Below are 27738 nucleotides of genomic sequence, written 5' to 3'. Positions count from 1 at the left end.
TATGTAACTAGCTTTTCCCTTGCTGCTTTTAAGATTCTCTCTTTGTCTTTAACATTTTGCATTGTGATTATAATGTGTCTTGATGTGGACATCTTTGGGTTTATCTTATTTGGGTCTCTTTGTGCTTCCTAGACTTGTATATCTATTTCCTTCACCAAATTAGGGGAGTTTTCTGTCATTCTTTTTTCAAATAGGTTTTCAATTTCTTGCTCTCTCTCTTCTCCTTCTGGCACCCCGTGATGCACATGTTGGCATGTTTGAAGTGGTCCCAGAGGTTTCTTACATTATCCTCATTTTTTTGGATTCTTTTTTCTTTTTGCTATTCTGATTGGGTGTTTTATGCTTTCTTATATTCCAAATCAATGGGTTGCTTCTTGGCTTTACCTACTCTACTGATTCCCTGTAAATTATTATTATTATTTTTTTTTATTCTTACTTGAGGACATTTTTGCACCTATCTTGAGACTGAGCGGGAGGGAGAGAGGGAGGAGGAAGAGAGAGAGAGAAACATCGATGTGAGAGAGACACATCAAATGGTTGCCACCCACACAACCCCATCCGAAGCCGGGGACAAACCGCAACTGAGGTATGTGCCCTTAGTGGGGACCGAACCTGGGCCTCTCTGGTCTGTGGGCCAACGCTCTAACCACTGAGCCAAACCAGCCAGGGCCTGTAAATTATTCTTTATTTCAGTTAGTGAATCCTTCATTTCTGATTGGTCCTTTTTATGCTCTTGAAGTCCTCACTAAATTCCTTGAACATCTTTATAACCAGTGTTTTGAACTCTATGTCTGTTAGATTGCTTGTCTCCATTTCGTTTAGTTCTTTTCCTGGAGTTTTGTTCTGTTCTTTTTTTGGGGACATGTTTCTTTGTCTCCTCATTTTGCCCGCCTCCCTGTGTTTGTTTCTATGTATTAGGTAGAGTTGCTATGTCTCCTAGACTTCCTAGGGTGGCCTATTTTAGTATAGGAGTCCTATAGGTCCAGTGGCACAGCCTCCCTGATCACCCCATCTGGGTACTTGAGGTGCACCCCTGTGGACTGTACATCCTTCAGTTGTAACTGAGTCTTGATTGCTCTTAGCACATCAATGGGAGAGATTTTCTCAGGCTGATCAGCTGCAAGGACTGGCTGTGCCCACTGACCTCTGACCATCTTGAAGGTTCAGCTGTGCATGGGGCCAACCACATACAGCAAGGCTTACTTCAGCAGGGCTCTGGTAGCCAGAGTCAACCCCTTGAGTATGTCACTTGTGTAGGTGGTTTGGTGGTGGTGCTTCAACATAGTCTGAAGCTGTCCACTGAGTGTGTTTGCTCTGGGGCCTCCCAGGAGGTGCCGGCCAAGGTCAGCCACTGCCTGTGCTCTACCCAGGGCCACCAGGCATAAGCTACAAAGCAATCTGCAGACGGCTGTTTCTTGTGCTGAGCTTGAAGGTGCTCTGGCAAGGCCAAGTTGTGAATCATGGATGGCTGCTGCTTGTGCCAAGCCTGGGGCTACTTAGTGAGTGGTATGGGGCTCACTGAGGCCAGATGCTATTTGTTTGAGAGAATTTAGGAAAATCTGAAGCATCAGCCCAGACAGGACATTCCTAAGGTAAAGCCACTGGAAACAGCGTGGGTGGGCCCGAAAGTTGGGTGCGGCAGGACCTCCGGGAATCAACAGGGTGGGGCAAACAGTGTGAGCCAGGTTGCTGCAGTCCCAGATATGATACCTGTCTGCTGGCCCCAGGGAAGGGCTCACCAAAGAAACAACAGCCTCCACCAGCATGTCTGTCTGGGAGAAAGCTGCCTCTCCAGCTCTTACCTCAACAACTCAGTTCTTCCCTGTATGTCTCTGGTGCCTTTGAAGCTGCTTTCCCAGCGCAGGAGTCCAGAGGGAGCGAGTCCAAGTGAGTCTGTGCACCAGTTCTTTAAGAAAAGTACCTGGGACTCCAGCAGCCTCAGGGGAGGGAGAACAAATTTAACATCAATTCCTATGCTTCCTTCAAAATCTAATATAGATGGAGCAAATATCTGCTTTAGGCTGAGGGCAGCAGAAATTAAGGAAGTCCTTACTTCAGTAGGAGTCTCTCGAACCCCCAAGTGCCTTGGGCTTCAGCAGTGGTTTCAGATTACACATTCTTTCTCCCCTGTCTTGGATTCAGATACACCTGCTGTGGAGAATTGCTGTGTTTGTGCCCCATTTGCTGAGGGGAGTGGATACATCTCCCATGTGTGTTTAGAGCTCCTGGTTTGCAGTGTTTTTCTACTGTTTATAACTCATAAAAAACTCACACTACCTATTACAAATGAACAATCCATAGTGATACCAAATTTGATTTTACACACTGTACTTTCCTACTCCATTCCCACTAAGTTGAGAATCACTAACACACTGAATCCATTTTCAGGGAAATCAGTAGACAAGTCAGGATCCACAGGGTTTTTTGCTAGAATTATTATTTAAGACCCTTGAGTTCAGGTAGCCGTAGACGGAGTAATCCAGCTCCCTGGGCTCTGTTGTAAGGTTTCTGCAGTCACCAGTGTCAGGAGCACCTCAAAGGTGGCACTCCTAGCAAGCTGTAATGAGAGTCCATTCCTAGCCCAGGGAAAGGATGTTGAGTCCAGGAGACTGTAAAACAAGGGAAGGGCCAGGGAGCCCCTGCCCAGCAGCGCCTCCTGGGTATGGCAGTGATGTGCGCTCTGTACAGTCCAGGATGCAGGCCATCCATACAGTCTCTGTGCTTTCTCCCAAGCAAGCAGGATTCCAAAGGACCAAAAGGCAAACAGGTCACTTATGAGCCTCCAGCATTCAATGTAAAGGCCTTGCCTCAAATAGAAGATCTGAGTGTCCCGACTGCATGCATTAATATCTAATATTTAACGAGTGCCTGCAAAGTTCTAGACACTATCCTAAGCTCTTCTACTTGTGTTATTTCACTTTCATTTTCATTTTAAGATGAATAAATTGAGACAGAGAAAGGTTAACTACTTGCCCAAGATCATAGAGCTGCTAATGATGGAGTTGAGATGCAGAGTCTGGCTGCAGGGCCTTCTCTCATAGTGTCTATGTCCCTCTCTATCCTCAGCACCACATTTCCCATGGGAAATAACATCGAGCATCTTTAAGAAGCATCTGTTCTTAGGAAGCCTCTGGGGAGCCTCACTGCCTTGTCCTTTTCCTCCCATAGCTACATCAGCAAGGTAGACGTGCTGAATATTTTAGTTGCTGCTGCCTACCGCCACGTGCCATCTCTGGATCAGATCCTGCAGCCAGCTGCCGTCACCAGGCTGAGGAACCAGCTTTTGGAAGCTGAGTACTACCAACTAGGCGTTGAGGTGAGGCAAAGACAAAGCTTATTTCCACCCCACTGTAATGAATTGCCTTTGCTTAGCAAACAGGTATTGCCAACTCTCATGTTCTTGACCATGGGGCAGTATATAGGGCATGACCAGTTGCCAAGGTGGGAGGTAGGGAGAGATGATTGGCAGCAAGGAGATAGAATAGGTCTTAGGGGCTCTCACACCTTGGTGTAGTTACCTCTAAAAGGAGCAATTTTCCTTCCAGGTCTCCACAAAGACTGGGCTTGATACCAGTGGGGCGTGGCATGCTTGGGGAATGGCCTCCCTCAAAGCTGGGAACCTCACTGCCGCACGGGAAAAGTTCAGTCGCTGTCTGAAGCCCCCTTTTGACCTCAATCAGCTGAGTCATGGCTCAAGACTGGTACAGGATGTGGTTGAGTACCTGGAGTCCACAGTGAGGCCGCTCCTGTCCTTGGTAAGAGCACAGCAGGTGGAGGGTCCGCTCAGGGAGGGAGGCCCAGGAGCAGTCATGACCGGGGGAAAAGATCAGCTTCCACTCAGCCGCAGTGGCAGTCCTGGCTCAGAGCTGCCAGGCTTGGGTTGTGTTCTCTCCGTTATAGTTTGATAAGTCTATGGTTAGGTAAGTAATACAGAGTCAATTTTTTTAAGCAAACAACAGAAAATTATTTTTTTTAATTATAAAAGTCACATATAATCTCATACCTAAGATTTAAGTAATATTTAGATTTTGGTGAATTTTCTGTTGTTATTTTTTTTTTTTTTTTATCCTCACCCGAGGACATTTTTCCATTTTTTGTTGAGGTACAGTGGGAGGGAGAGAGAGGAACAGAGAGAGAGAGAGAAACATCGATGTGAAAGGGACACATCGAGTGGCTGCCACCCGCACAACCGACCAGGTCCAGGGACAAACTGCAACCGAGGTACGTGCCCTTAGCGGGAACCGAACCCGGGTCTCTCAGGACCGCAGGCCAATGCTCTAACTGCTGAGCCAAACCGGCCAGGGCCTGTTAATGTTTTTTAATGCAATTGATGTTACACGGTATTATAACATTGCATCCCGTCCGTTTTTTACCCTTAAAACTGTACCGTGAGCGTTTTTCCACGTTGTTAAATGTTATTTGATCATTTTCAGGGCTGCTGAGAACTTACTGAGTTTCATTTTTCCCTCACACTCTCTCCTTTCCTGTCAGCAAGATGATGATTACTTGGCCACCTTGAAAGAACTGGAAACTACCCTTCGGACCCAGAGCCTCTCTCTGGAGGTGATTCCTGAAGGGAAGATCATGAACAACACCTACTACCAAGAATGCCTCTTCTACCTTCATAGCTACAGCACCAACCTGGCCATCATCAGCTTCTACGTGAGGCACAGCTGCCTGCGGGAAGCCCTGCTGCACCTGCTCAACAAGGTGGGACACACGGACACAGCTCACAAAGGGCAGTGCCCACTTTGCCCTTCTAGGTGGACCACTCACCATTAAAGGGCAGGGGAGGGATGGATAACCCCCTTCAACTAAACCCAGTGTTGAACTATGAGGTCTCCTCTGCCAGAGTGAGATCAAATGGAAATTCTGTCTACACAGATCGTGATTTGATATAGCCCTCTGACCGGCAATGACCAATGCCGTCCCTTCTGCCAAAGCACACAGCAGAATCAAATAGTGGTTGAGAGCATGATCTCTGGAATAAGATGTTTGGTGTAAGAAGTGTGGCCTTGGAAAAATTGCTTAACCTCTGTGTTTCCACATACCTCCCACCGGCCCTGGAACTATGTCCTGCTGCTGACCCGGCGGCTCATCTGCTGAGCTGTTCCCACAAGGGCCAGGGATCACCCATACTCTCACATAGCACACATCCTATGTTTGAGCTCCAACACCCAATGGAAGGAGAGTCTGTTCTCCTTTTCCCTCTGGCATCCGCTACCCTCCTCCCACAGGGAGCAAAGGCACCCTGGAGGCGTCATTTCTCCAGAGCCATTGTGAGCAAAGTCAGGACTCTGTTTCAACATGACCCTGTGGCATTCCCCTTTTTATCTGGATGTTCCATGAAAACTTTATGAAGAATTGGCTGATTCATACCAAATTTCATATAAAATTAAAGGATCTCAAGGTCCTTTACTGTAATTTTAGTGTGCCACTCTCATTCAGAATGGCAGCCAATGAAAGTTTGCAAATAGACCTGTCTTGTAGTATTGCTCCAAGTGAATTCAATGACTCACAGTCCTAGTAACCATCCCTACAGGACCGCGAAAGGGAATTGTCTTCACTGCTGCCTCACCTACTAACCAGGTCTCAAGAATAACATGAAAGTTATATTATTTAGAGTTTAATTGCTAACCTTTTCCTTTCCCTCGGTTTCCAAATGAGTTTTGAGGTAAATCTGCTTCTCCCAAGCACAAATAGACAATAGAAATCACCCAGGTCTGTTTATTCTAACTAATGACTAGTCCAGAGTTAAGCTGCTTACGTACTTATCTTGGTATAAGCTGACGACAGCATTGTCCCTGCCTCACATTTGCCACAGTTAGGATAGAAGATTTCTTCTTATCTGCTGTGATCACAGTTACCCTTGAACTGAAATATCTTACCTTAATTCACAAGCAGATTGGAACAACAGAAAACAGACAACATTGTGACAATGACTGAATGCCTGGAGCACAGAACGCGCTGTTCCTAGCCTACTCCCTGCCCTTTTCACCCCTGTACCTGCCACCCCACCCCAAAGTGAGCTTTCTAAGGCATAAATGCCTGTTATTTATGTTATTCACTGTTCTTGCTATTCCTCCCTCTAAAAGACCTGCAGTGGGTCCCCAGGGCCCCAGGATGCAGTACAAATGCCTTAGTTTGCATGCAGGACCCACCACGGTCAGGCCCCCTTGCTTCTCCCTTTGATTGTCACTGCAAATGCTACCTAAACCCTACAGTCCAGATTTACCAAATGACCTACGTTTTTCTGATTGTACCATGTACTTTCTTACCTCCATGAGCCTGCATGTGCTGTTCCCCCTACCTAGAATGCCCTGTTCCTCCTTGCTTACTCCGAGAACATTTGTTCATCTTTGCAGACCCTCTGTGTTGCGCGGTCACAGGACATGCAAGCCACGTTAATAATCTCTTCCTTTGTGCCACCATTATCCTTAGGACATAGTTCTGTTATTGCATTTATCCCACGGGATTACAACTATCTTGTTTACAATTGTGTCTTCTCACCTGGACTGAGTGGGCCTGTGTAGACTCATCTGTGTGTTTAGGCACCTGGTCCAGTACCAGTTATGAATGTATAGATGGATAGATGAATGGATGAGATGAAAGTTGTTTTGTTTTTTTTTGTCCTCACCATTAGACATTTTTGTATGTAGAGCGGAAAGGAGGAAGAGAGAGAGCGAAACATCGATGTGAGAGAGACACATCGACTGGTTGCCACCCACGCATTGGAAAAGGGGACGAACTGCAACCAAGGTACGCGCCCTTACTATCAAAACACACACTGAATATGTAGGAATCTGACCACTTCTCACCACCTCCACTGTACCACCCCAGCCCAAGCCATCACCATTTGCTTGGATCATTGCAATGGCCTCCTCCCTGGTCTCCCATCTTCCATTTCTGCCTCTCTTCTGTCTAATGCCAACAATTCAACCTGAGTGATTCTGTAAACCATGTGATCATGTTATTCCTCTGCTCAAAATCCTCCCATATCTTTCCCTGTCACTCAGCAAAAGCCCTAGACCTTGCATTGTCTACCAGGCCCTATGTGATCTGGTCCCTGCTACCTTTCTGACCTATCTGCTCCTCCCTATCCCCAGCTCACTCTGCTCTAGCCAACCTGACCTCTGCTACTCCTTCCTCCTGGACTGTGCTTCCTCCATGATCTGCCTGGCTCACTCCTACTTGCTTTAGGACTTTACTCAGATGTCATCTTCCCTTGGCATCCTATCTAAAATTACAGAACCACCCCCCCCCCCTTTATTTTTCTCATTATTACTCATTACCTACCTATATATTTTATTTACTTGGCTTATTCTCTCTCTCTCTCCTCTCTCTCTCTCTCTCTCTTTCTCTCTCTCTCTCTCTCTCTCTCTCTCTCTCCACCCTACAATGTGTTTTATGAGGGCAGATATTTATGTCTGTTTTTTTTTTTCATAGCTGTATCTTTAGTGTCCAGAATAGTTCTCAGCTATTTAATAAATATTTCTTGGATGAATGAGTAAATGATAAACATTATGAAACTCCTCAGGAAAGTACACACATATACTAATCCCCTTACTTCTGAAGCTCATCTGTGGTTCAGAGACCTTGAGTCATAAACCCCTACTCTACAGTCATAGAAAGGAAAATCACTTGGGCACTTAGATTGTAGAGTAACAGTAACTAATGGAGAATAAAAGATGGCTATAAACTCATGGTAGATAACCACCCCGGCCCAATAGAATCTGCTGATAAGTTTGGTGTTGGGATATGGGAGCAGAGATGACGGAGGTTTTTGACCTGAATAGTTAAAAGAATGAAATCACCATCTGAGAAAGAAGGCTGCAGAAAGAGCAGATTTGGAAGAAACAATCACCAATATAGTTTTAGATGTAGTAGGTTTACTAGGTACCTGAGAGGACATGTTGAATAGGCAATTGAATATCAGTTGGATAGACTGTGCTGGAGTTCAGAAGGAATGGACAGGCTAAAAATAGGAATTTAGGCATAGTCAGCAAATCAATAGTATTTAAAGAGTGAAGCTAGTTCAGCCGGTGTAGCTCAGTGGTTGAACATCAACCCATGCACCAAGAGGTCACCAGTTCGATTCCCAGTCAGGGCACATGCCCAGGTTGTGGGCCGGATCCCTAGTAGGTGGCATGCAGGAGGCGGCCAATTGATGTTCTCTCTCATCGATGTTTCTATCTCTCTCCCTCTCACTTCCTATCTCTCTAAAATCAATAAAAGAAAAAAAAATGTGTTTAAAAAGAGTGAAGCTATATGAAATCACCAAAAGAATGACTATAGGTAGAAAAATAAACCGGCTTCTCCTAAGCCCTGGGGAGATTAGGAGAATCAGCAAAGGAGATTGAAAAGAATTAGCCAGAAAAGTAGAAAGAAAACCTGGACAGGGTGGTGTCCTGGAAGGCAAATAAAGAAAATTTTTCAAGGAGGAAGAAACTATCAGCTGTATCAAAAGCTGTTGATAGATCAGATGGAAAACAAGGACCAAGAATTAACTTTTAGATTTAATACTATGGAGGTCGCTGGTGACCTAAGGGACAGTTTTAGTGGAGTTGTAGGTACAAATCTAGGTAAGAGAGAAAATGACAGGAGATAAATAGGAAACAGTCAACGTAGATAACTCTGTCAAGGCTCTTTCAGTAAAGGGGAGGAGAGAGTGAACAGTCATGAGAGCAGGATTCTCAAGGGTGTGACATTCAGACGTTAAGAAGCACCACTCTAGGATGCTGACGGAGATCCAGAATGGACCCCAGATGGTGCCAGACCCAGGCTCAAGACTTCTGACCTTCTGCTTTGCCTGCTCCAGGAGAGTCCTCCAGAAGTCTTCATAGAAGGCATTTTCCAGCCAAGCTACAGAAGTGGAAAGCTACACATTTTGGAAAACTTGCTAGAATCCATTGATCCAACCTTGGAGTGCTGGGGAGAGTACTTGCTCGCTGCCTGCCAACATTTGCAGAAGAAGAACTACTACCACATTCTGTATGAGCTGCAGCAGTTTATGAAGGTAAGAGTGGCCCCCGCTATGTCGATCGCTGACGCCCTGCCATGTGCACGATCGAAGACTGCGCGAGATGAGAGAGCAAGACTCGTTTGGTCCCTGGCCTTGCTATTTGACTGATGCTAGAGCAAATCCATGTTGCTGTCTGGCATTGTTAAGTAATAGGATTTCTCTCCACATCCTAAAGGGGTAAACTCAAATCTCTTGTCAGTGATGGCATTCTTCAGAATTCAAGGAAGGTGGTAGTTTCGGGGTAAACATGAGGCATGAATGCAGAATTCCTAAGGAATGGTGGAGTGTTTTTAGAGAGGACGCATGCAGGGAGAGGAAACAAGTTTCTCCCAATCTGTCTGAAGGCTGCCAATACTAAATCACGAGAAACTGAGTAATTCAATGCCACAGTAAGAGTGAAGCCAAGTAGAATGGAGAATCAAAAGTATCCTTTTTGAGATCTCTTTTGTGATGGAATAATGTCCTACCCAAGAGCTCAGCCAGCCCCTTCCCTGTGGGATCTCGGGCCTAGGAGTGACCGATACAAAGTAGCCATGCAGCCATCGATGGGAGTGGGTGCGGGCAAGAGCCACAGGTGAGAATCAGATCAGAATTGCCCTCACACCCCACCCTCCAGTATCCCAGGTCTCCTTTGACCTGAACTTGTGTTTTTCTCTTCTAGGACCAAGTCCGGGCTGCCATGACCTGCATTCGGTTCTTCAGTCACAAAGCAAAGACATACACGGAACTGGGAGAGAAGCTCTCATGGCTGCTCAAGGCCAAGGACCACTTGAAGATCTACCTCCAAGAAACCTCCCACAGCTCTAGAAGGAAGAAAACCACCTTCTTCCGAAAGAAGATGACTGCAGCTGATGTGTCAAGGTATTTCAGGGTTCAGGAATAATTAGGGTGGGCCAGAACTGAGGTTAGAACTGAGCATCTGTTGATGATGAAGCTGCTCTTGCCCATCTCTAAACCCTTGGGAGAAAAAATATCCTCATCTAAAAGGAATTATTCCTACTGATCCTGCTGCTTAGAACATAACGCCCAAAGTGCCCCATCGCTACTGTTTATTACCTCATAGGCCAGTTGCTAGTTATTTTATGCATTTGTTCATTATTCATCTCTCCTTGGCCGATGGACCCCAGGAAGGCAGCGTTCCTTCTGTCTCGACCTCTGTTGTTAGAAGCACACTGGTGCTCTGTAAATACTCTGGTTCGAGGACTGGACCTCATCCAGTTCCACAAAGCTCCTTAACTACTGTGAGTCTGCACAGGGCACTAGGCCACCGTTTTTCTCTTGTCATCACTGCTCAGAGGGTGTTTCGATCTCTTCTCCTTCCACATCATGTCTTTTGCCCTTCCCTTTGCCATCTCCTTACAACTTCTCAGTCACCCAGCCTTTGTCACGTCACTCCTGAAGCCCCTCAGGAGGCTAGACTGTGCATCTCATGTCACCGTAGGCACATGAACACACTTCAGCTGCAGATGGAAGTGACTAGGTTTTTACAGCGGTGTGAAAGTGCCGGGGCCTCGCAGAGCACCGCCTTGCCTCTGCCAACCCTGTTCGGGAATAACCACATGAAAATGGACGTCGCCTGCAAGGTACGTGCGAAGTTTCAGACCTACAGTCGACGGTTCTCTCCCAGCATGTTTGTCACCGTTGTAATCGTCTAATATTATTTCAGTTGTTTGTTTGATGACTGCCGCCCCACCAGAATGTGAGCCGCAGGAGGCTGGAGAGAAAGGCCATTTTGAGTCCACTTGTATCCCTAGTGCCTGGCTCTCAGTAGATCTCCACAAATATCTGTTGAATAAATGAATAAATGGGGCCCTCACTCTCGATTGAAGGGCCGCTCCATAATCACTGCTTTCGTAAGCATGTTTCCCTCTCCTTTTCAGGTCATGCTAGCAGGGAAAAATGTAGAAGATGGTTTTGGAATTGCATTCCGTGTTCTGCAGGTATGACTTGGATTACTCACGATTATGCTGAGGGTGATCAGCACCTGACCAGTTTCGTGAGAGATTATTCTTCAGAAAATGTGTATCCCCAGAAAAGCAGATTTACGTGTACATCAAGGATGAAATCAAGAAGGTGGCTATTACAGAACAGGTCAAATTCAAGACTCTAGGCCACTGTGCCAAAAACCAAGTAATCAGTAATAAGTTCTTCAAAAGCTATCATGTAAATAAGTCGAGGACACTTCCCCACAGCTGTTCCCCTGCAGAGCCTCCGCTCACTCTCACAGGGGAGCATGCCTGGAGGAGGGGTCCAGGGAAGGGTGACAGGTCCCGGTGCAGCAGAAGGGGCCGCCGGCAACAAGCGCTGCGCCTCCATCCATCCGCCCAAGAGTGGGCTTGATCAGTACCTTTTCTGTTGCTTGCGATTCGAGGACACAGGTGCAGCTGTATCGCTGCAGCAGAGCCTAGAGCAGGGCACTGACACCGCGAGGAGCAGAGCGGTTTCTCCAGACCACCCCCCACCGCACAGCTGCACAGACACACAGAACCATCGTTCTGGGCAGGCAGGTCTTAAATGTAAGCATTACGCGTGTCTCAAGGATCAGTGGCTTCATGAACCGTCAACAGATTCTTTTTTCCCACCCATTTTTCGTGTTGGACAAAGCTCTCCACACACACATACCCTTGTGATCAGGCAGAGCAGCAGCTCCTCCCAGACCCTGTGGCAGGGGTTGTCCCAGACCAGGCTTAAAGTTCAAGTGTTTATCTGGTAGTTTCTAGCAAATCAGTCTTTTGGTGAATTGGTCTGTTTCCGAATAGGAAGGCACCTCTTCATGGCAGCAGGTGTCCAGGACAGTAGATACCTGCCCCGACCTCCGTTTCCCTAGAAAAGGTGACTCACTAGAGAGAGAATGAACTGCTGTTGCGAATTTGATTAGAAGGTTTTCATAAAGCGATACAATAGCCAATGAGATGTACCAGTTTAGATATTAAGGTTACGATTTTCATGGTTGCTTCCTAAATGTCTGCTTAACTCCAAAAGAGGAACTTTGCTTGTCTTTTTGTTTGTTATATGTATGTTTTCTATTGTGACTACAATCAGTATGGCTTACCTACACCAAGCATAGTGGGAGCTTTTTATATGTTGCCCGCTGTTGATCTCTGCCACCCTAAGACTGTCACCCCATGTTCATCTCTGCCACCCTAAGCTCGTCACCCATGTTGATGTCTGCCTTCCTGAGCCTGTCACCCATGTTGATCTCTGCCACCCTAAGCTCATCACCCATGTTGATCTCTGCCACCCTAACCCGGCCCCCCATGTTGATCTCTGCCACCCTAACCCGGCCCCCCATGTTGATCTCTGCCACCCTACGCCCATCACCCTATGTTGATCTCTGCCACTCTATGCCCGTCACTCCATGTTGATCTCTACCACCCTAAGCCTGTCACCCCATGTTGATCTCTGCCAGCCTGTCACCCCATGTTGATCTCTGCCACTCTAAGCCCATCACCCCATGTTCTGCTCTAGGACTTCCAGCTGGATGCTGCCGCCACCTACTGCAGAGCTGCCCGGCAGTTGGTGGAGAGGGAGAAATACAGTGAGATCCGACAGCTGCTCAAATGTGTCAGTGAGTCAGGCATGGCAGCCAAGGGTGACGGAGACACCATCCTCCTCAACTGCTTGGAAGCATTCAAGAGAATCCCACCCCAGGTGCGCTCACTCCCAGAACTCTTGGCTCCTCCCTCTAGTTCGGTGTCTTCACATCCCCCTCTTTACATTTCTGTTCCCACAATGTACCTGAAACTCTACAAGGTCCCTTTATCTTTCTGACCCCTCTGTAATACTGGCCTCGCTCTGATCAGCCTTTCTCTGGAAAGAAAAGTGGTGCTGATACCCTCACACCCAGAAGGCGGCCCTCATCTCCTATTTCTAATGTTGTTTGCGCCTGGAAGTGCCCGCAAACTGTTGGAGCTGAGCTGTGGTTGCGGAGAAGGTGAGGTGGGTCTGCAGATGGCCTTCGAAGCATGCTGCCTGTGAAACTGTCCCCTGTGACAGCCGCATCGTCTGCGAAGGCCAAGGACATGCCTCTTGAGAGCCGTTCTTCTCCTCAAATGCCTAAGCTAGTGTTATCATTAGATTTCCTTTGTTGCTCTTATAGCAGGAGTTGAGTTTATTAAAAAAAGAGTCAAGCAGGATCCCCATCCTGGAGTCAGAACAACGGGCTGGCGCCTGGATCGGGCCCCAGCTTTCACCGGGGACTCTTCTCACTCTCACGACTCTGTTTCTGTTCGCGCAGGAGCTGGAGGGCCTGATCCAGGCGATCCACCACGACGACAACAAGGTGCGCGGGACTGTCTCCCTCCCTGGGGATGCTCACGAACATCACCTTGGCTTGGCCCCTCATCTTTACTCCTTGCTCCCCGTGACAGTGCCATTCAACCTGTGTCTCAGCTTCCTTGTTAGCCAGAGTTGGCGCAGGGACCCAGGTGGGGGTGTGAGGAGGGGGCATGGATGGGGAATGCATGAACATCGCCACCTGAGCCTTTGCCTTCCCATTTCTTTGTCCCCAAGACAAACATGTCCTAGGCTGCTCTTGTGTCTTCATTTTCTGTGAAGGCCTTCTCTGGGACAGCCCTAGGGAATCCCTGCCTTCCATCATCAGGTGACTGATGGAATGAGGTTCTCAGACTGGGCAGGCATTTCTTTGTTCTAGAAGGAAAAGGGTACCCTCTACAGTCAGGGGAAAAACCCACCCAACCCTTGACCAACAAATACCCATGGTGTCTCCTCTGGAACAAGCCTCTTTCCTGTGGCCTCCGAGCTCTTCCCTGTGCAGTAAGGAATCAGGGACCCTGCGCGTCACGTTGCCTCGACGTGGAGTGCCAGCCAGAGCCAGAGCATCCCCAGCTGCCCCTGTGTGTGGCTCACGGCAGGCCCGACGCCCCTGCCAGTGGAGGAAGGTGCACGGGCCAGGAGAGGCCTGGGAACTCCCAGCTGGGCTGCCATGGCCTCTAGCAGGGGAGTTGATCTGTCAGCTGAAGGGGAACAAACGAGTGTCAGGGAAACGTCCGTTTGCACAACCACGGAGCTGCTCCGGCGGCAGTGCTGCTGGTCCCTGGAGTGAATGTTCAGGGCACTTCTCGTCTGAGGAGTTAGGCAAGGGTGTTCTTAACATTTCTTTATTTCTGCAACATCCTGACCAGATCCTATGGAAAGGATGGAATTCTGACATTCTGAAAAGTGGAAGATTACTTTTCTAGATTCAAAATAAGAGCCCAACAGCCGGGCCAGACACCCAGCTTCCCTAGTTCCCAGACTGAAGTCCTTTTCCAAGCCTTCAGGGAGTCCCCCACTCAGCAAGACAGAGGCTTCGTCCCTGGGAAAGATGTGCACTAAGATCCAGACAGTCATTACTTTTCAGGGTTTGGTTTGTGGGGTTTTTCCCCAGCAGCTGTTTTAATGCACTTAAGTTGTCTCAGGCCATAAAATCTTGCCAAAAAATAGCTTCATTCAGTTCCTATTCCAGCCTTTCTGGAAAAATGCCCTCCTTCTCTTGGTAGGAATTTTGCCTGCGAACTAGTGTTATGTACTTAACATGCATAGGTGCTAAGTGGAGCTGAAGGCTGGGTGGGAACATCACAGGGCAGCAGGCAGATATTCAAACAGCAGGACTTGATCACGTCAGTGAACTCAGACGTGCCAGACATCTTCTCGCTGTGGGAGATGATCTGTAATTGAGCTGAGGAAAGAAAGACTTTAGTGATCAAGACAAGAAAGAGTATGGAGCCTTGAAACAGGAAGAGAGAAGGGTCCCCTCCAACCACCAGGAGGGAATGTCACAGCAGAAAGGCAGCTTCTAGGAGAAGCTCGGGGGCCGCTGGTGAGGTCTCGCTGGAACGCTGGCTGGTCAGGGAGGTGCTGGTGCGGGGCAGGGGAACAAGGGTTCTCGTCTCACCAAGCTGGGGATTCGTGAGCTTGAGGGTGTCCAGAGGTAGGAGAGAGACCCCGTACCCAAAACACGGCTTCCTCTGACCCAAACAACAAAAGTTAGACCTTTTCTAATTATGTTTATAAGTTTTATTCCTCAAATTTCCTGCTAAAAGATTTTAAATTCATCAGGTTAGAAACAGAAAAAACAAGGAGTGGGATCTGTGTGCTCATTGTAGGGTACAGGGATAATTGTTCATTCATTTATTCATTCATTCATTCACTTGATACGTGCTTATTGAACACCTACTACAGGCCCTGTGCTAGGCACCAGGAATACAAGGGTAGAAAACACAGACACTATTTCTGCCCTCATGGATCTTAAAAGCCTAGTCAAGAAGACAGACATTAATCAAATAATCACCCAAATAACTAAAACCACAACCTGTGGGCAGTGAAGCCAGGAGGAAGCCGGAGAGCCCGAGATAGTGAGGGGGGAAAGGACAGAGGCCAACCTCAGCCTTCCTGCTCACTTCTCTGAAGTTCTTAACTTATTTGTAATAACTTTTTACACTGTAAAGTAACACAGTGTAGTAGCCTAGTGTCTGGAATGTCTGAAGAGTTGCAGTACTGTAACAAACGGTGAGAACCCAGTGATTGTTTCAGTGGGTGAGAGGTAAAAGCTGTGTGCCTGAGCTCTGGCGCAACGCTGTGTGCGTCTTGGTGATTCGTCAGTGACCTTTCCTTTCCACGGTCCCGCCAGGTTCGGGCCTACCTGACATGCTGCAAGCTGCGTTCTGCCTATCTGATTGCCGTGAAGCAAGAACACTCACGGGCCACCGTCCTCGTCCAGCAGGTGCAGCAGGCCGCCGAGAGCAGCGGGGATTCTGTAGTGCAAGACATCTGCACCCAGTGGCTTCTGACAAGCCACGCCCGGGGTGCCCTTGGCTCGGGCGCCAGGAAGTGACCGTGGGCAGCAGGCCCTGAGAGCTGTGGGACAGGAGGGATAAAGATGCTCTCCCCCTCTTTCCTCCTGTGCACTGAGACTTCCCTGGCTTGGCCCAGGTCGGAGAGAGCTGGACTGGACCCTCCTTGCCGTCTGGGACAAGGACAGGACCTTTCACGCAAGTGCCATGTTTCTCTGAGACGGTGGACTCTGTGTGTTAGCCTGGAGATGGTCAGTTCTTCTACCTCAGAGTGAGTGAGTGTGAGAGCGCGCTCCCGTGCGCTCAGGTTTACGCCAAGCATTTCTGAACAGTGAACCCTCCCCCGCTGAAAAGAGGCACTTTATTTTAGACTTCTGCCGGTCTGACGAACCTCCCTGCGTTTTGGTTCTTACCCCGGGTCATCCTGTTTGTACACAGTCCCCTCTGTGGAGACATTCCAGTAGCTCCTCGTGACTAGGGTTTTACCAAAAGGATTGCCTCTTTCCCTCCCTCCCCTTCCCAGCTTCAGAGATGGCCTTGGGGCAAGTGCTACCTGTGGAACAAACTGCTCCAAGTGTCTCCTCTCAAAAGCACAAGGAGTGACCACGAGTCCTTGGATGGCAGTCTGAACAGAAGGGTCCTCCCTCAGGCGCTGGCGTCTGAAAGCCACAGGTGTGCATACAGGTGGCAGGTCTGAACACCAGATATGGGCAGGAGGTCACCACTGGATTCACCCAGCAGGGAGAGGAAGGGCAGCCTCTCCGAACGGAAATGCAGGGTGTTGTTTACAAGCACAGAGCTGGCTTCTGCGACTGTCACTGCTGCAAAGTTAGAGGATGTGGCTCCCTCTGAGAGTCTAGGGAGAGAGATGGTAGCCAGGATCCCAGAATGAATGGCTAGCTTTTGCCTATTTGAGTTACAGTCCTATTCATGACCCTTCAGTTGGTTAGGAAACCACTTCCTCCTCTCTCCTACTTCTCTCCAGTCTCTTCAAGACCGAAGGATGGATGTGCAGAGACCTGGGGTCACTGAGAAGGCAGGCACTTCTTTGTCTTAACAGAGGGAGTCAAGGGTTCCATTTGGAGGTGGGTCTGCAGACAAGAGTCAGATGAGGGGACACTGAATAAATCCTATCCAGTTGGTGAAACTAGGTGATGTGCTGAGTTGATATGGGCTTGTCTTCCCACCTGAGATGTGACAATGTTTTAGAAAGAGTGTCATGCTCAGTGACTTGGATTTGCAAATGAGAGGCCTAAGAAAAGCTCTGCAGCTCTGAGCCTCCCACCAGCCAGAGCTCAGCCTGTTGATCTCACATTTGCTGCTGAGACCAACAGGAACTAGAAGCGAAGTCAGTATCTCTGGTGCTTAAAACCCTGTGGACTTCCCTCTGAACCAGGTTTTTTGATAGTAAAATAAACAACTATTCTGGACATCTATCAGGTTCAAAGTTTTCATCCTGTTAGAAAGCAGAAAGACTGCAAACAAAATACTAGATCTCTTTTGGGGGAAGTTTGACAAGTGGCTTTTCCTCCTTTGAATTGTAGAATGCATCTGTCTCCCGGGAAACATCATTCCCTGGTATCTCCTTGCCCTTCTGAATCTGACCTTTTTGCACTGAACATAAGCACTTTATATGCATGGACTGCAGATTTTGCAGCCCTTAATTTGGGATGTTAAACCAGGCTTTCCTGACTTTTTTCTCTTACTAGCTGAGCTATAAAATAGGCAACCATTAGCTAGACTGACATAAGATGAGGCTAAAGGCCTTTGAGCATCACACTGTGGTCTCCTGCAAAACAAACAACAAAACTAATGCACATGTCGAAGGGTTAAATGTTTTACTCAAGCAGCCACAATAAAGTCTCTGCCCTACCAGTTTCTTGACTTCTTTGTGATGTCTTGTTCTTACCTTCCCTTCCTTGTTGCCTCATGTTCTGTGTGGAGAGAAAAACTGGGTGGAAAAGATAAGATGGCCTTCAATTCTTGAACTTTTCTAAATGATTCCCATTATAACTAATGACTTTGTCTAAAGTGTCCTATGTGTTAAAAACTATAGTGTACTCTCTACTACCAGAAGACTTCTCTTTTGCTTCAGTTGGGGTAGTGGGTGGAGACAGCTTACAAATTCATCAGGTACAGAAGGCGAGTGACAAGTCCCTCCCATCCCTGTCCCCTCAGCCCAGTCCCCTCCCAGAGGTCACCAGTGTCAACAGATTCTTGTGTATAGTGCCATAAGCAGCAGTAATAACTAAAGGAGCCCATGGTGAAGATATGCCATCATTATTTAACCAGCTCTGTTAATGGACCGTTAGGTCATTGCCATCTTTTGCCACTACAAATTGTACTGCAATGATTTAACGTGTCCAGAATACCCTGGGTCTGAGGAGATGTGCATTTGGTAAGTGTTGCCGGTTGCTTTTCAAAGAGGTCACAGCAAATAAGTGTCCCACCAGGTGTGTAGGACAGTGCTTGTTTTCCCACACCCTTGCCTCAACAATTACCCAACTTTATAGGTCTTTGCTTGTGTGATCAATGAAAAATGGTACTCTAGATTTTTTTTAATGCTGTTTGTCTTTTTTTTTTTTATCCTCACTCGAGAACATTTTTTCATTTTTTGTTCAGATAGAGTAGGAGGGAAAGAGGAAGAGAGAGAGAGAGAGAAACATCGATGTGAAAGGAACACATCGAGTGGCTGCCACCCGCACGACCGACCAGGGCCGGGGACAAACTGCAACCGAGGTATGCGCCCTTAGCGGGAACCGAACCCGGGTCTCTCTGGACCGCAGGCCGATGCTCTAACCACTGAGCCAAACTGGCCAGGGCTGTTTGTCATTTTTTAAATTCTATGTCTTTAATATCAACCAAATTGTGAATCCTTGAAACCAAGTGTAGGGTCTTTGGGGAAAGTAGGACTCAGCTTAGCTTAAATTGTTTTCATGCCATCTTCTCAGAGCACGCGTTCGTGTATGATACTTGAGCTGTGGACAGCGGCATTGCTGCCATTACCTCCTTTACCCGGAAACATGATCTCGTGCCATTTCTCACTGAAACACACACACACACAGTAATGATCAAAGTACACCTGAAAACCACCTAGTGTAGACATGGCACAAAGATGTGTCACAACAAAGAGAATCGGAACACTCCATCTAAATCTAGGATAGAGGACCACTGACTATGTTTAGAAACCTGAGACACTACAAAGTTACCAGATATCTCTGGCTGGAGCTTAAGCCAAGTAGATCAAGTGCTATTAGACTCTTTTCGTACCCAAGCAACCAAATAGCAATAGTCACAGTATCCCCGAGGAAAATGGCCTTTTGTTGGTCATCATCCTCTCTCCCACAGTAATGTTGATTAACCCATTCTTGAAATTTTCAGTTCGTCTACAACAAAGTCATTCAACATCCGGTGACTGAATGGCATCTTCGAAGGAGTGCTTCCCTGCTTCCTGTCCATGTTATTTCTTCTTGGGACCCTTCCTTTGCCACCTCTACTACCCAACTTTCCAGTCTTCTGTTGTCAAAACCCTTCCTTCAAGCCCTTTTCAAGTGCCATCTCTACGAATTATTTGCATCTCTGGTCATACTTCCTCTTCATTCCACTTACAGGCTGGAATTCTTCAAGGTTCTATTTATTCTATCTTGACACTCTCATACTGGCCCGTACAGCCCCATAGTTTCAGCAAGCATCTGCGTTCTAAACCAAATTTGTCTAAATTCTTCATCAAACCTGCCTTTTGACTGCTTTCTGGAACCCACCCACGTGGCTGACCTGCACCTAAAAACACTACCATATCCGAAATGTAACATACCTTTTTTAAAATATGTTTTTATTGATTTTTTTAGAGAGAGAAGACGGGAGAGATAGAAACATCGATAGGCTGCCTCCTGCACGCTCCCTACTGGGGATCAAGCCCCAAACCCGGGCATGTGCCCTGACTGGGAATAGAACTGGGACCTCTCAGTCCATGGGACAATGCTCAATCCACTGAGCCACACCTGCTGGGCCAAAATGTAACACATCTTAATCCACCCATAAACTTGATCTTCCTCCTTCAGTGGATATTCATATTAATTAATGTTATTGTTACTATTGTGCATCTGCCCGGGTTAGAAACCTCAGGGGCTCTCTGTATTGACTCTTTCTTCCCCCTCCTCATTCAACAAACATTTAAGTACCTAGCATGTATCAAGCACATATCCACTTGAAAGCCAAGTCCCAGCCAACCTGCCTAGTCAGAAAAACCTGGTCCTTTTGCTTTATCACCTCACTTCAGGTCTTCGTCACTTCCTCCCCTAACTGTCACGGAAGCTTCTTTTCTTCACCTCAAACACCTATCCAAAAGGTGCACCACCAGTCAACCCCATATTAAATAATACTTCTAGAAGAATAAACTGACTTCTCTATAATTTTGAGGTTTGGAAAGTCTTCATAAGTAGTTACAACCTCAGAATCTCTGGAACATTTTATTGTTTTTCTTATGGTTAAAATACACATGCATAAAATTTACTCCTTTAACCCTTCTGTGTCACTTAAAGCTCTCCTATTCCGCCCACTTAACAGTCAATGTGTACTTATTATTTGATTACCTGATAGACCATAAGCTCCTTGTGTGCAAGGATCATCTCTTGTTCACCTAAAAAATTATTTGCGCATTATTTACCAGTAAATAAAGAATTTTTAATGTAATTGTATAGACTGCAGTATGTCCTGAATCAGAAATAGTTGAGAAAGTGAACATTTTGAAGTTACCTGTTTAAGAGTCTTTTTCTAAACTGTAAGCTTCTCAAGGTCAAATGACTCATTTTTCACCTTCACGCCTCATCCCCTTCTTTTAGTTTCCCAGAGGAGACATATTATTATTATTATTATATTTATTTATTTATTTTTTAATCCTCACTGGAGGACTTTTTTTTTTGCATGTATCTTCAGATAGAGCAGGAGGGAGAGAGGGAGGAAGACGGAGAGAAACATTGATGTGAGAGAGACACATCAAGTGGTCACCACCCTCACAACCCCAACCAGGGCTGGGGACAAACTGCAACCGAGGTACATGCCCATAGCAGGAACTGAACCCAGGACTCTCTGGTCCGTGGGCCAACACTCTAACCACTGAGCCAAACCGGCCAGGGCTGAGGAGATATATTCTTTTCCCCTTCTGAGCCTGCTGCCCGCACCGCTTTTTCCCTCCTCTTCACCTGACTCATCCTTCAGGTCTTGCTTAAACACAGGCCACTCAGTTCAGGAAGTCTTCTCTGACCTTTTCCCTACTCAGACTAAGATGGGCACTTCTGCCATGTGTCCTTGTAGTACGAGCAGGAACAGGAGAGAGCCAAGGAGGGCCACAAACAGAAACCAAGTGTATCTTTGATGAGACTAGGAGACCATTGTAAAAGAAATTCACACTATGAAGATTAAAAAATGGATGGAGTGACACCTCTTCTAATGAAAAAGGTGGAAAGGAAGGGACTGTGAGTGGGATACAGATAAGTTTGCTGGTTTGGTAGCAGAAAGTTGGAGTTTATGGCTGATGGCTTCCATGTCATCTATGAAGTCAGAGGAAAAATCGCCTCTTACTGAATGGTTCAAGGGAGCTGGTGAGTTGAGTGGTTGGAGCATACAGAAAGGACATGAACTAGGTGTTGTAAACTCAGAAGCACTTCCACTGTGAAGCTTTTGGAGCTTACCTGGGCCCCTGTGAATTGCTGGGAATCGTATTCTAGTTGGGGAAGAGAAGCCAACTTGCTTTCAGAAAGAATTGTTTTTTTTTATTCTCGACATTTTTCCATTTTTTTGTTCAGATAGAGTGGGAGGGAAAGAGGAAGAGAGAGAGAGAGAAACATCGATGCGAAAGGTACACATCGAGTGGCCGCCACCCACACGACCCAACCAGGGCCGGGGACAAACTGCAACCTAAGTACGTGCCCTTAGCGGGAACCGAACCCAGGTTCCTCTGGATCACAGGCCAACACTCTAACTGCTGAGCCAAACTGGCCAGGGCCAGAAAGCATTTTTATGCAAGCATTGCTGGTAAAACTCCTAAAGAGATCTCAGAAGACCTTAAATTCCTACTACTCCCATTACTTTGGTTGTTTTTTTCTCATTCTAGATCAATATCCACGTTTGTACCTAATTTCGTATCTGTAATTTTGTATTCTCTTCTTAAAGATGGCCCCATAAATTATATAAGCTTCCCCGCATCCATCCTTAGCCACCGGAGAACAGGCAGGGCTGGAAGCCCAGCTGATGCTGATGACCACGGGCTGATCGTGGCTCCAGTTGGCCGGTGGAGTGATTTTCTTCAGCAGCCCTCTTGGCATATAGAAATCAGAGAGTTGGATTCTTCTACTCTTGGCCTTTGCTAGACAGGGGTGATGATGTGGCCAGAGAATTGGCAAGGGAAAATGCGGGAAGAGTAGGAGGTTTGGTTGGAATAGGATGTTGGAAATTAAAATATCTGAGGAGCAGCAGGTTCGTGTGATAACAAGGTGTCTAGGTGTGGTCCTTGTGGGAATGGGAGACTGAAGAGGAGTGAATAAGTTCAGTGCTGAGGAGATCAGGGAACCAAGTCTGAGTGGGCATGTGGCACACTTCCAAATACTAGTGCTTTGGGCAACCCGTATACACCCACAGTGATCACACCATTCACTTCCATCTCCCTGCAGTACCGTGTTGTTATCTGAGTTGAGATACTTACTGTCTGATCATACGCTCTCAGATATTTTATGAGGCAAGATTATCATGTGTTCAGTGAACAGTCGATCTTTCATTCCAGGTTGACATTAAGCCTCTGTGGTAGACATGGGTGCAGACACATGAAAGGGGCCTCTTTTCTGGGAATTCCAGGGCTGGGCTCTCAGTCCCGTGCCAGGACTGTATGAACAGTAAAGCCCCGAGACCAAGGCAAGAAGGGCTCTTTTCCTTGGTCATGCACCCTAAAAAGTCCTACATTTCACAAAAATGCACAAGACTATGGTAAATTTATTTAAGTGGACATCTCTGTTACTGAGGCTGTGGCACTAAGTTCTGACATAACACAACCTCGGAGCCCGAACACCTACTCTCATGACTAACACTATTTAGACCCAGGGAAACATGTCTTGACTGCATCCAAATGCTTTAAAGGTGCTGCTGCTCCTGAGTGCAGGAAGGATTTGATCAGAGGGAGCTATTGGGAAGGAGAAAAGACACATTAATTGTCAAATTCTCTCTCAGTGTGAGTATAATAGATGCATTAAAACAGGTATTGTTTTCAGTAGTCCTAAGAGTCGATTTTCTTGTCTCTCTTCATATACTAATGTGTGTTTGCAACACTCGCAAATGGAGGTTAAATAATAAACAATTCATATTGCTTTAAAATTGATAGGCATGTCATGTAGGTATAGAGGAAACATGCATGAAGCATGATATCCATTGTTTACATTGGCAGCTACATGGACACTGAGCATTAGAATCATGAATAGTTCTAGCTTTATAAAAGTTCATAGAATTACTTAAATTTGAAAAACTAAAAAATTCAGCTTTATTGAAAGAACTTTAATTTAAAATGTTGATATGCATAGCAATCATGTATTTTGCCTTTTAATTTTTGATAATTTAAATATTTAGAAAAAATAGCCTGATTTTTAAAAGTAATTTTTATTTTTGCCTTTCAATTTACATTTTTATGAAAATATGTTTAAATTGCAAATACCTTGAATATAATTACATTTTGTTTTTTTTTTGTTTTTTTAATCCTCACCCGAGGACATTTTTCCATTTTTTGTTCAGGTAGAGTGGGAGGGAGAGAGAGGAACAAAGAGAGAGAAACATCGATGTGAAGGGACACATTGAGTGGTTGCCACCCACACAACCGACCAGGGCCGGGGACAAACTGCAACCGAGGTACGTGCCCTTAGCGGGAACTGAACCCAGGTCTCTCAGGACCGCAGGCCGACGCTCTAACCACTGAACCAAACCGGCCAGGGCACATTTTGTATTTTTAATCCTTTAGGTAACTACTACCATTAGAATACATAATATTAGATGATCATAGCAACATAGTGATTTTATTGAGTTGAAAACCATGTAGAGCAGAACAGCCCTCCCACTCCTATCCCTGCATTAGACTATGTGAACAAGAGATCAATTTTTACTATATTAAGCCACTAAATTTTAGCATTGTTTGTTACAGCAGTTAATCTACTCCTATCAGAACAAAGTGTACCTCATGTTCTATGATCTTCTTAGCAGATTGTTTTCACTAAGAGATATCATATATCTACCTGTAGAAAATAATAGATTGTACACACAGATTAAAACTTGAATGAACACCTGTGAAAGTATGCCAAAACTATTTAGACTCTGCATTGAGATGTTAGTTCAGTTATCCCTGTAGATGCTGAATTAACAGAAGATGACAAATCTTTTAATGAGAAAAAATATAATGAAACAGGTGTCAATTTTTCACTTTACAGATGAGGAAATTGAAGGTGATGAAAGTAGGTCAGAAAGACGTCTGCCTTGGATCAGCAGTAAGGGTGGGGGAAAGTAGGTTTAAAAAGGGTAGAATAGATGAACTACTGCCATTTGTAACAACACAGATGGACCTTGAGAATATCATGCTAAGTGAAATAAGTCAAGAACCATATGATTTCACTCTTATGTGGGAGATAAAACTGAAAGCAACAAGTGAACACACAGGGCAAACAGACAAAAGCTCATGGACGCAGACAACAGTATGGTGGTTACCAGAAGGAAAAGGGGGTGGGGAGAGTTAGTAAAGGGTGAAGGGGATCAAATATTTAGTGACGGAAGATTTAACTTTGAGTGGTAAATGCACAATTCAATATACAGATGATGTATCAGAGAACTGTACACTTGAAACCTATATTTTATTAACCAATGTCATTCCAATACATTTAATAAAAATGTTTAAAAATTAAACACGCAAAAATGGTAGAATATCAGCAATTTTATATGGCTCAACATAGTACTATTGCATCAGAACATAGACTTCAACTATTTATAGTGTAGTGTCGCAAGATGGCTCAGGGAGGGCAGCTCAAGTTTTGGTTAATTCAGTGACTCACTCACTCCTTGATCATCAGCAACCCATTTTCCTCTCATGTTTACTTTAGCATCCTCAGCAGGTGAGCTTGGCCTTTGGGCTAGATTTAGCCATGACAACATCCAACAGAAGACAGAAAATGTCTTCCTGTGTCTTACTTTTGGTCACTGAGGAAGCCCCTCCCAGAAGCTACCAAAGTAGCTCCTTCCACATCCCCGGGGCCATGACTGAGGCACGTGCCTTTTCCATAACCAGTCACTGGCGAGGGAAATGTGGTCCCACCATTCCTTGGACCCGAGGTCACAGCCCCAGTCTGCACAACAGAATCACCCTGGACTTTCAAGAACATTTGCCCAAGAATAGAACAGTGAAATATGAATTTCTGAAGTAAAACCTACTCATTGGCGCTTTCTGTTCTAAAATACAGCCAGGGATTGAGGGCACCACAATCATGTAATCAGCACACAGCGTGACAGTGGCCACCAACAGTGTCTGCTAAAATTATTAACTTTTTATGTCCAAGAAAAGGGTAAAAATATTCTGCTTTTTAAAAAATTGAAATATTATGTCCCATCAATTTCCTCCCAGGGGCAACCTCTCTCTCTTTTTTTTTTTTTTATCCTCACCCGAGGACATTTTTCCTTTTTTTTTGTTCAGGCAGAGTGGGAGGGAGAGAGAGGAACAGAGAGAGAGAGAAACATTGATGTGAAGGGACACATCGAGTGGCTGCCACCCACACAACCGACCAGGGCCGGGGACAAACTGCAACCGAGGTACGTGCCCTTAGCGGGAACCAAACCCGGGTCTCTCCAGACCGTAGGCCGACGCTCTAACCGCTGAGCCAAACCGACCAGGGCGGAGGCAACCTCTCTTATGTGTTCATTATATAGGGTTTTATATCTTTTTTTGCTTTTTGAGCTTTTACATACTTATATATGTACCTATAGAAAATATATGATATCCTGTTATATGTGTGTAATTTTTATTTTTTTATCCTCACCGGAGGATACTTTCGTTGCATTTATCTTCAGATAGAGTGAGAGGGAGTGAAGGAGGAACAGAGAGAAACATCGACATGAGAGAGATGCATTGAGTGGCTGCCACCCACACGAACCCAACCAGGGCCAGGGACAAACTGCAACTGAGGCATGTGCCCCTAGCGAGAACCGAACCCGGGACTCTCTGGACTGCTGGCCGACGCTCTAACCGCTGAGCAAAACCGTCCAGGGCTGTGTGTAATTTTTAAATACAAATCTTGTTACCTGCACGCATTCATCATTCTGCAATTCATCAATTTATCCAACAATATATGTGTTTATAGTTATTTTTAATATATAACTTTTTGGAGTAATTACTCCAAAAGCAAATATAGGTCTCCATTATATAATTATACCAAAGATTATATTGTGACACCCTGGCTGGTTTGGTCCTAAGTTCCAGTCCCTGCTCCCTTGCTCTTCCCCAGCGCCTGTGCTCCAGATTGAGGCCCCCTTACCCCAGCAATTGGCCCCAACGTCTTTGTGTATCTTAGAGAATAAAAAAAGGTTTTCAGATTTCAGATATTTGACATAAATCAAGAATAGGATGACCTTTATTAAAACAATCATACTAATAAGTAGCCATGGCAAACATGAAAAGTTATAAAATGTCCAAAGTGTTCCAAACACGCATACTATAAGGATTAATCTTTTGAATGAGTTAGCATTCTGTTCTCTCTGGGAAAAACAATTCTATAGAGAGAAGATGCCAACTGAATAAAAATTACTATATTTGAATGTGTGGAAGTGGAAAAACCCAGCCTTGTGAGCAGGTTTATTCAAAAACCCTATGCTGCCAATACCAGTACCAGCGTATTGCCTGTCTGTGGCAGCCGGAGCCAACTCCTTGCAGCCCATGCATGGCTCTGTTTCTTCTACCTACAATCAGCCATCTCTGACAGGCTTCGAAGCCCCCACCCCAAGCCCATGCCTCTTGCCTCACTGTTAACACTGTTTATCGCTTAAACTTGTACACAGGTGTGAATCTCTGCTCTCACACCCATGGTCTGCCTGCTCTCTCTGCTGCTCTCTCTGCTGCACAGACAGCAGCCCTGCACACTCCTAGTTTTTTGTTTTTTTGTTTTTTTATCCTCAGGGATATTTTTCCATTTTTTGTTCAGATAGAGCGGGAGGGAGAGAGAGGAAGAGAGAGAGAGAGAGAGAAACATCGATGTGAAGGGACACATCGAGTGGCTGCCACCCGCACGACTAACCAGGGCCGGGGACTAACTGCATCCGAAGTACGTGCCCTTGCGGGAACCGAACCCGGGTCTCTCTGTACCGCAGGCCAGCGCTCCAACCACTGAGCCAAACCGGCCAGGGCCACACTCCTAGTTTTTGATGTTTACTTATCCCTCCAGCCCACAGGAGAAGTCCAGGATCATCAATGCCATGCATGATCCTCACCAGCCCTGTCTCCCACCCTTGCATAGCCTCTCTGTTTCCTCCTCTCCTCTTTCTTCTTCTTCCTTCTTCACCAGGGTTTGCAGTGGACCCAACAGCCTATGAGGCACAGGTCTCAGGAGTGAGCATATACTGATTGCTTCCCAGGGTTCCCCTCAACCCTTTGCTCATTCATGTTCCCAGAGTTTTCCTTGAGAGGATTAGTTGCTCCCTCCACCGTGGGAAGCTATAGAGCATGGCTGTTAAAAATGCTGGTTCTAGTCTGGCCAGTGTGGCCCAGTGGTTCAGCGTGGACCCATGCACCAAGAGGTCACCAGTTCAATTCCCGATCAGAGCACATGCCCAGGTTGTGGGCCTGTTCCCCAGTGGGGGGCATGCAGGAGGCAGTCAATCGATGTTCTCTCTCATCGATGTTTCCATCTCTCTCTC

At 46.1% G+C, this 27738-nt stretch overlaps 1 protein-coding gene across 2 annotated transcripts in view; it reads left to right on the top strand.

The window, feature by feature from the left end:
• Window positions 1-16048, top strand: part of ZFYVE26 (zinc finger FYVE-type containing 26) — a 66848-nt gene extending 50800 nt beyond the window's left edge. The window contains exons 33-42 of one of the 2 annotated variants that reach the window (XM_036254618.1): window positions 3169-3316; window positions 3546-3755; window positions 4492-4710; window positions 8819-9016; window positions 9684-9883; window positions 10464-10605; window positions 10903-10962; window positions 12491-12673; window positions 13260-13304; window positions 15654-16048. In XM_036254618.1, coding sequence (XP_036110511.1) covers window positions 3169-3316; window positions 3546-3755; window positions 4492-4710; window positions 8819-9016; window positions 9684-9883; window positions 10464-10605; window positions 10903-10962; window positions 12491-12673; window positions 13260-13304; window positions 15654-15857 — 1609 coding nt within the window. In that variant the 3' untranslated portion in view covers window positions 15858-16048. Of the gene's footprint in view, window positions 1-3168; window positions 3317-3545; window positions 3756-4491; window positions 4711-8818; window positions 9017-9683; window positions 9884-10463; window positions 10606-10902; window positions 10963-12490; window positions 12674-13259; window positions 15398-15653 lie in introns of those variants that run through there. The other variant, XM_036254614.1, reaches the window with a different exon arrangement.
• Window positions 16049-27738: the final 11690 nt, after the last annotated feature.

The sequence above is a fragment of the Molossus molossus genome, unplaced genomic scaffold (assembly GCF_014108415.1).
Source record: "Molossus molossus isolate mMolMol1 unplaced genomic scaffold, mMolMol1.p scaffold_m16_p_1, whole genome shotgun sequence".
Taxonomy (NCBI): domain Eukaryota; kingdom Metazoa; phylum Chordata; class Mammalia; order Chiroptera; family Molossidae; genus Molossus; species Molossus molossus.
The sequence above is the reverse complement of the archived record's forward strand: the minus strand, read 5'-3'. Positions and strand labels throughout refer to the sequence as shown.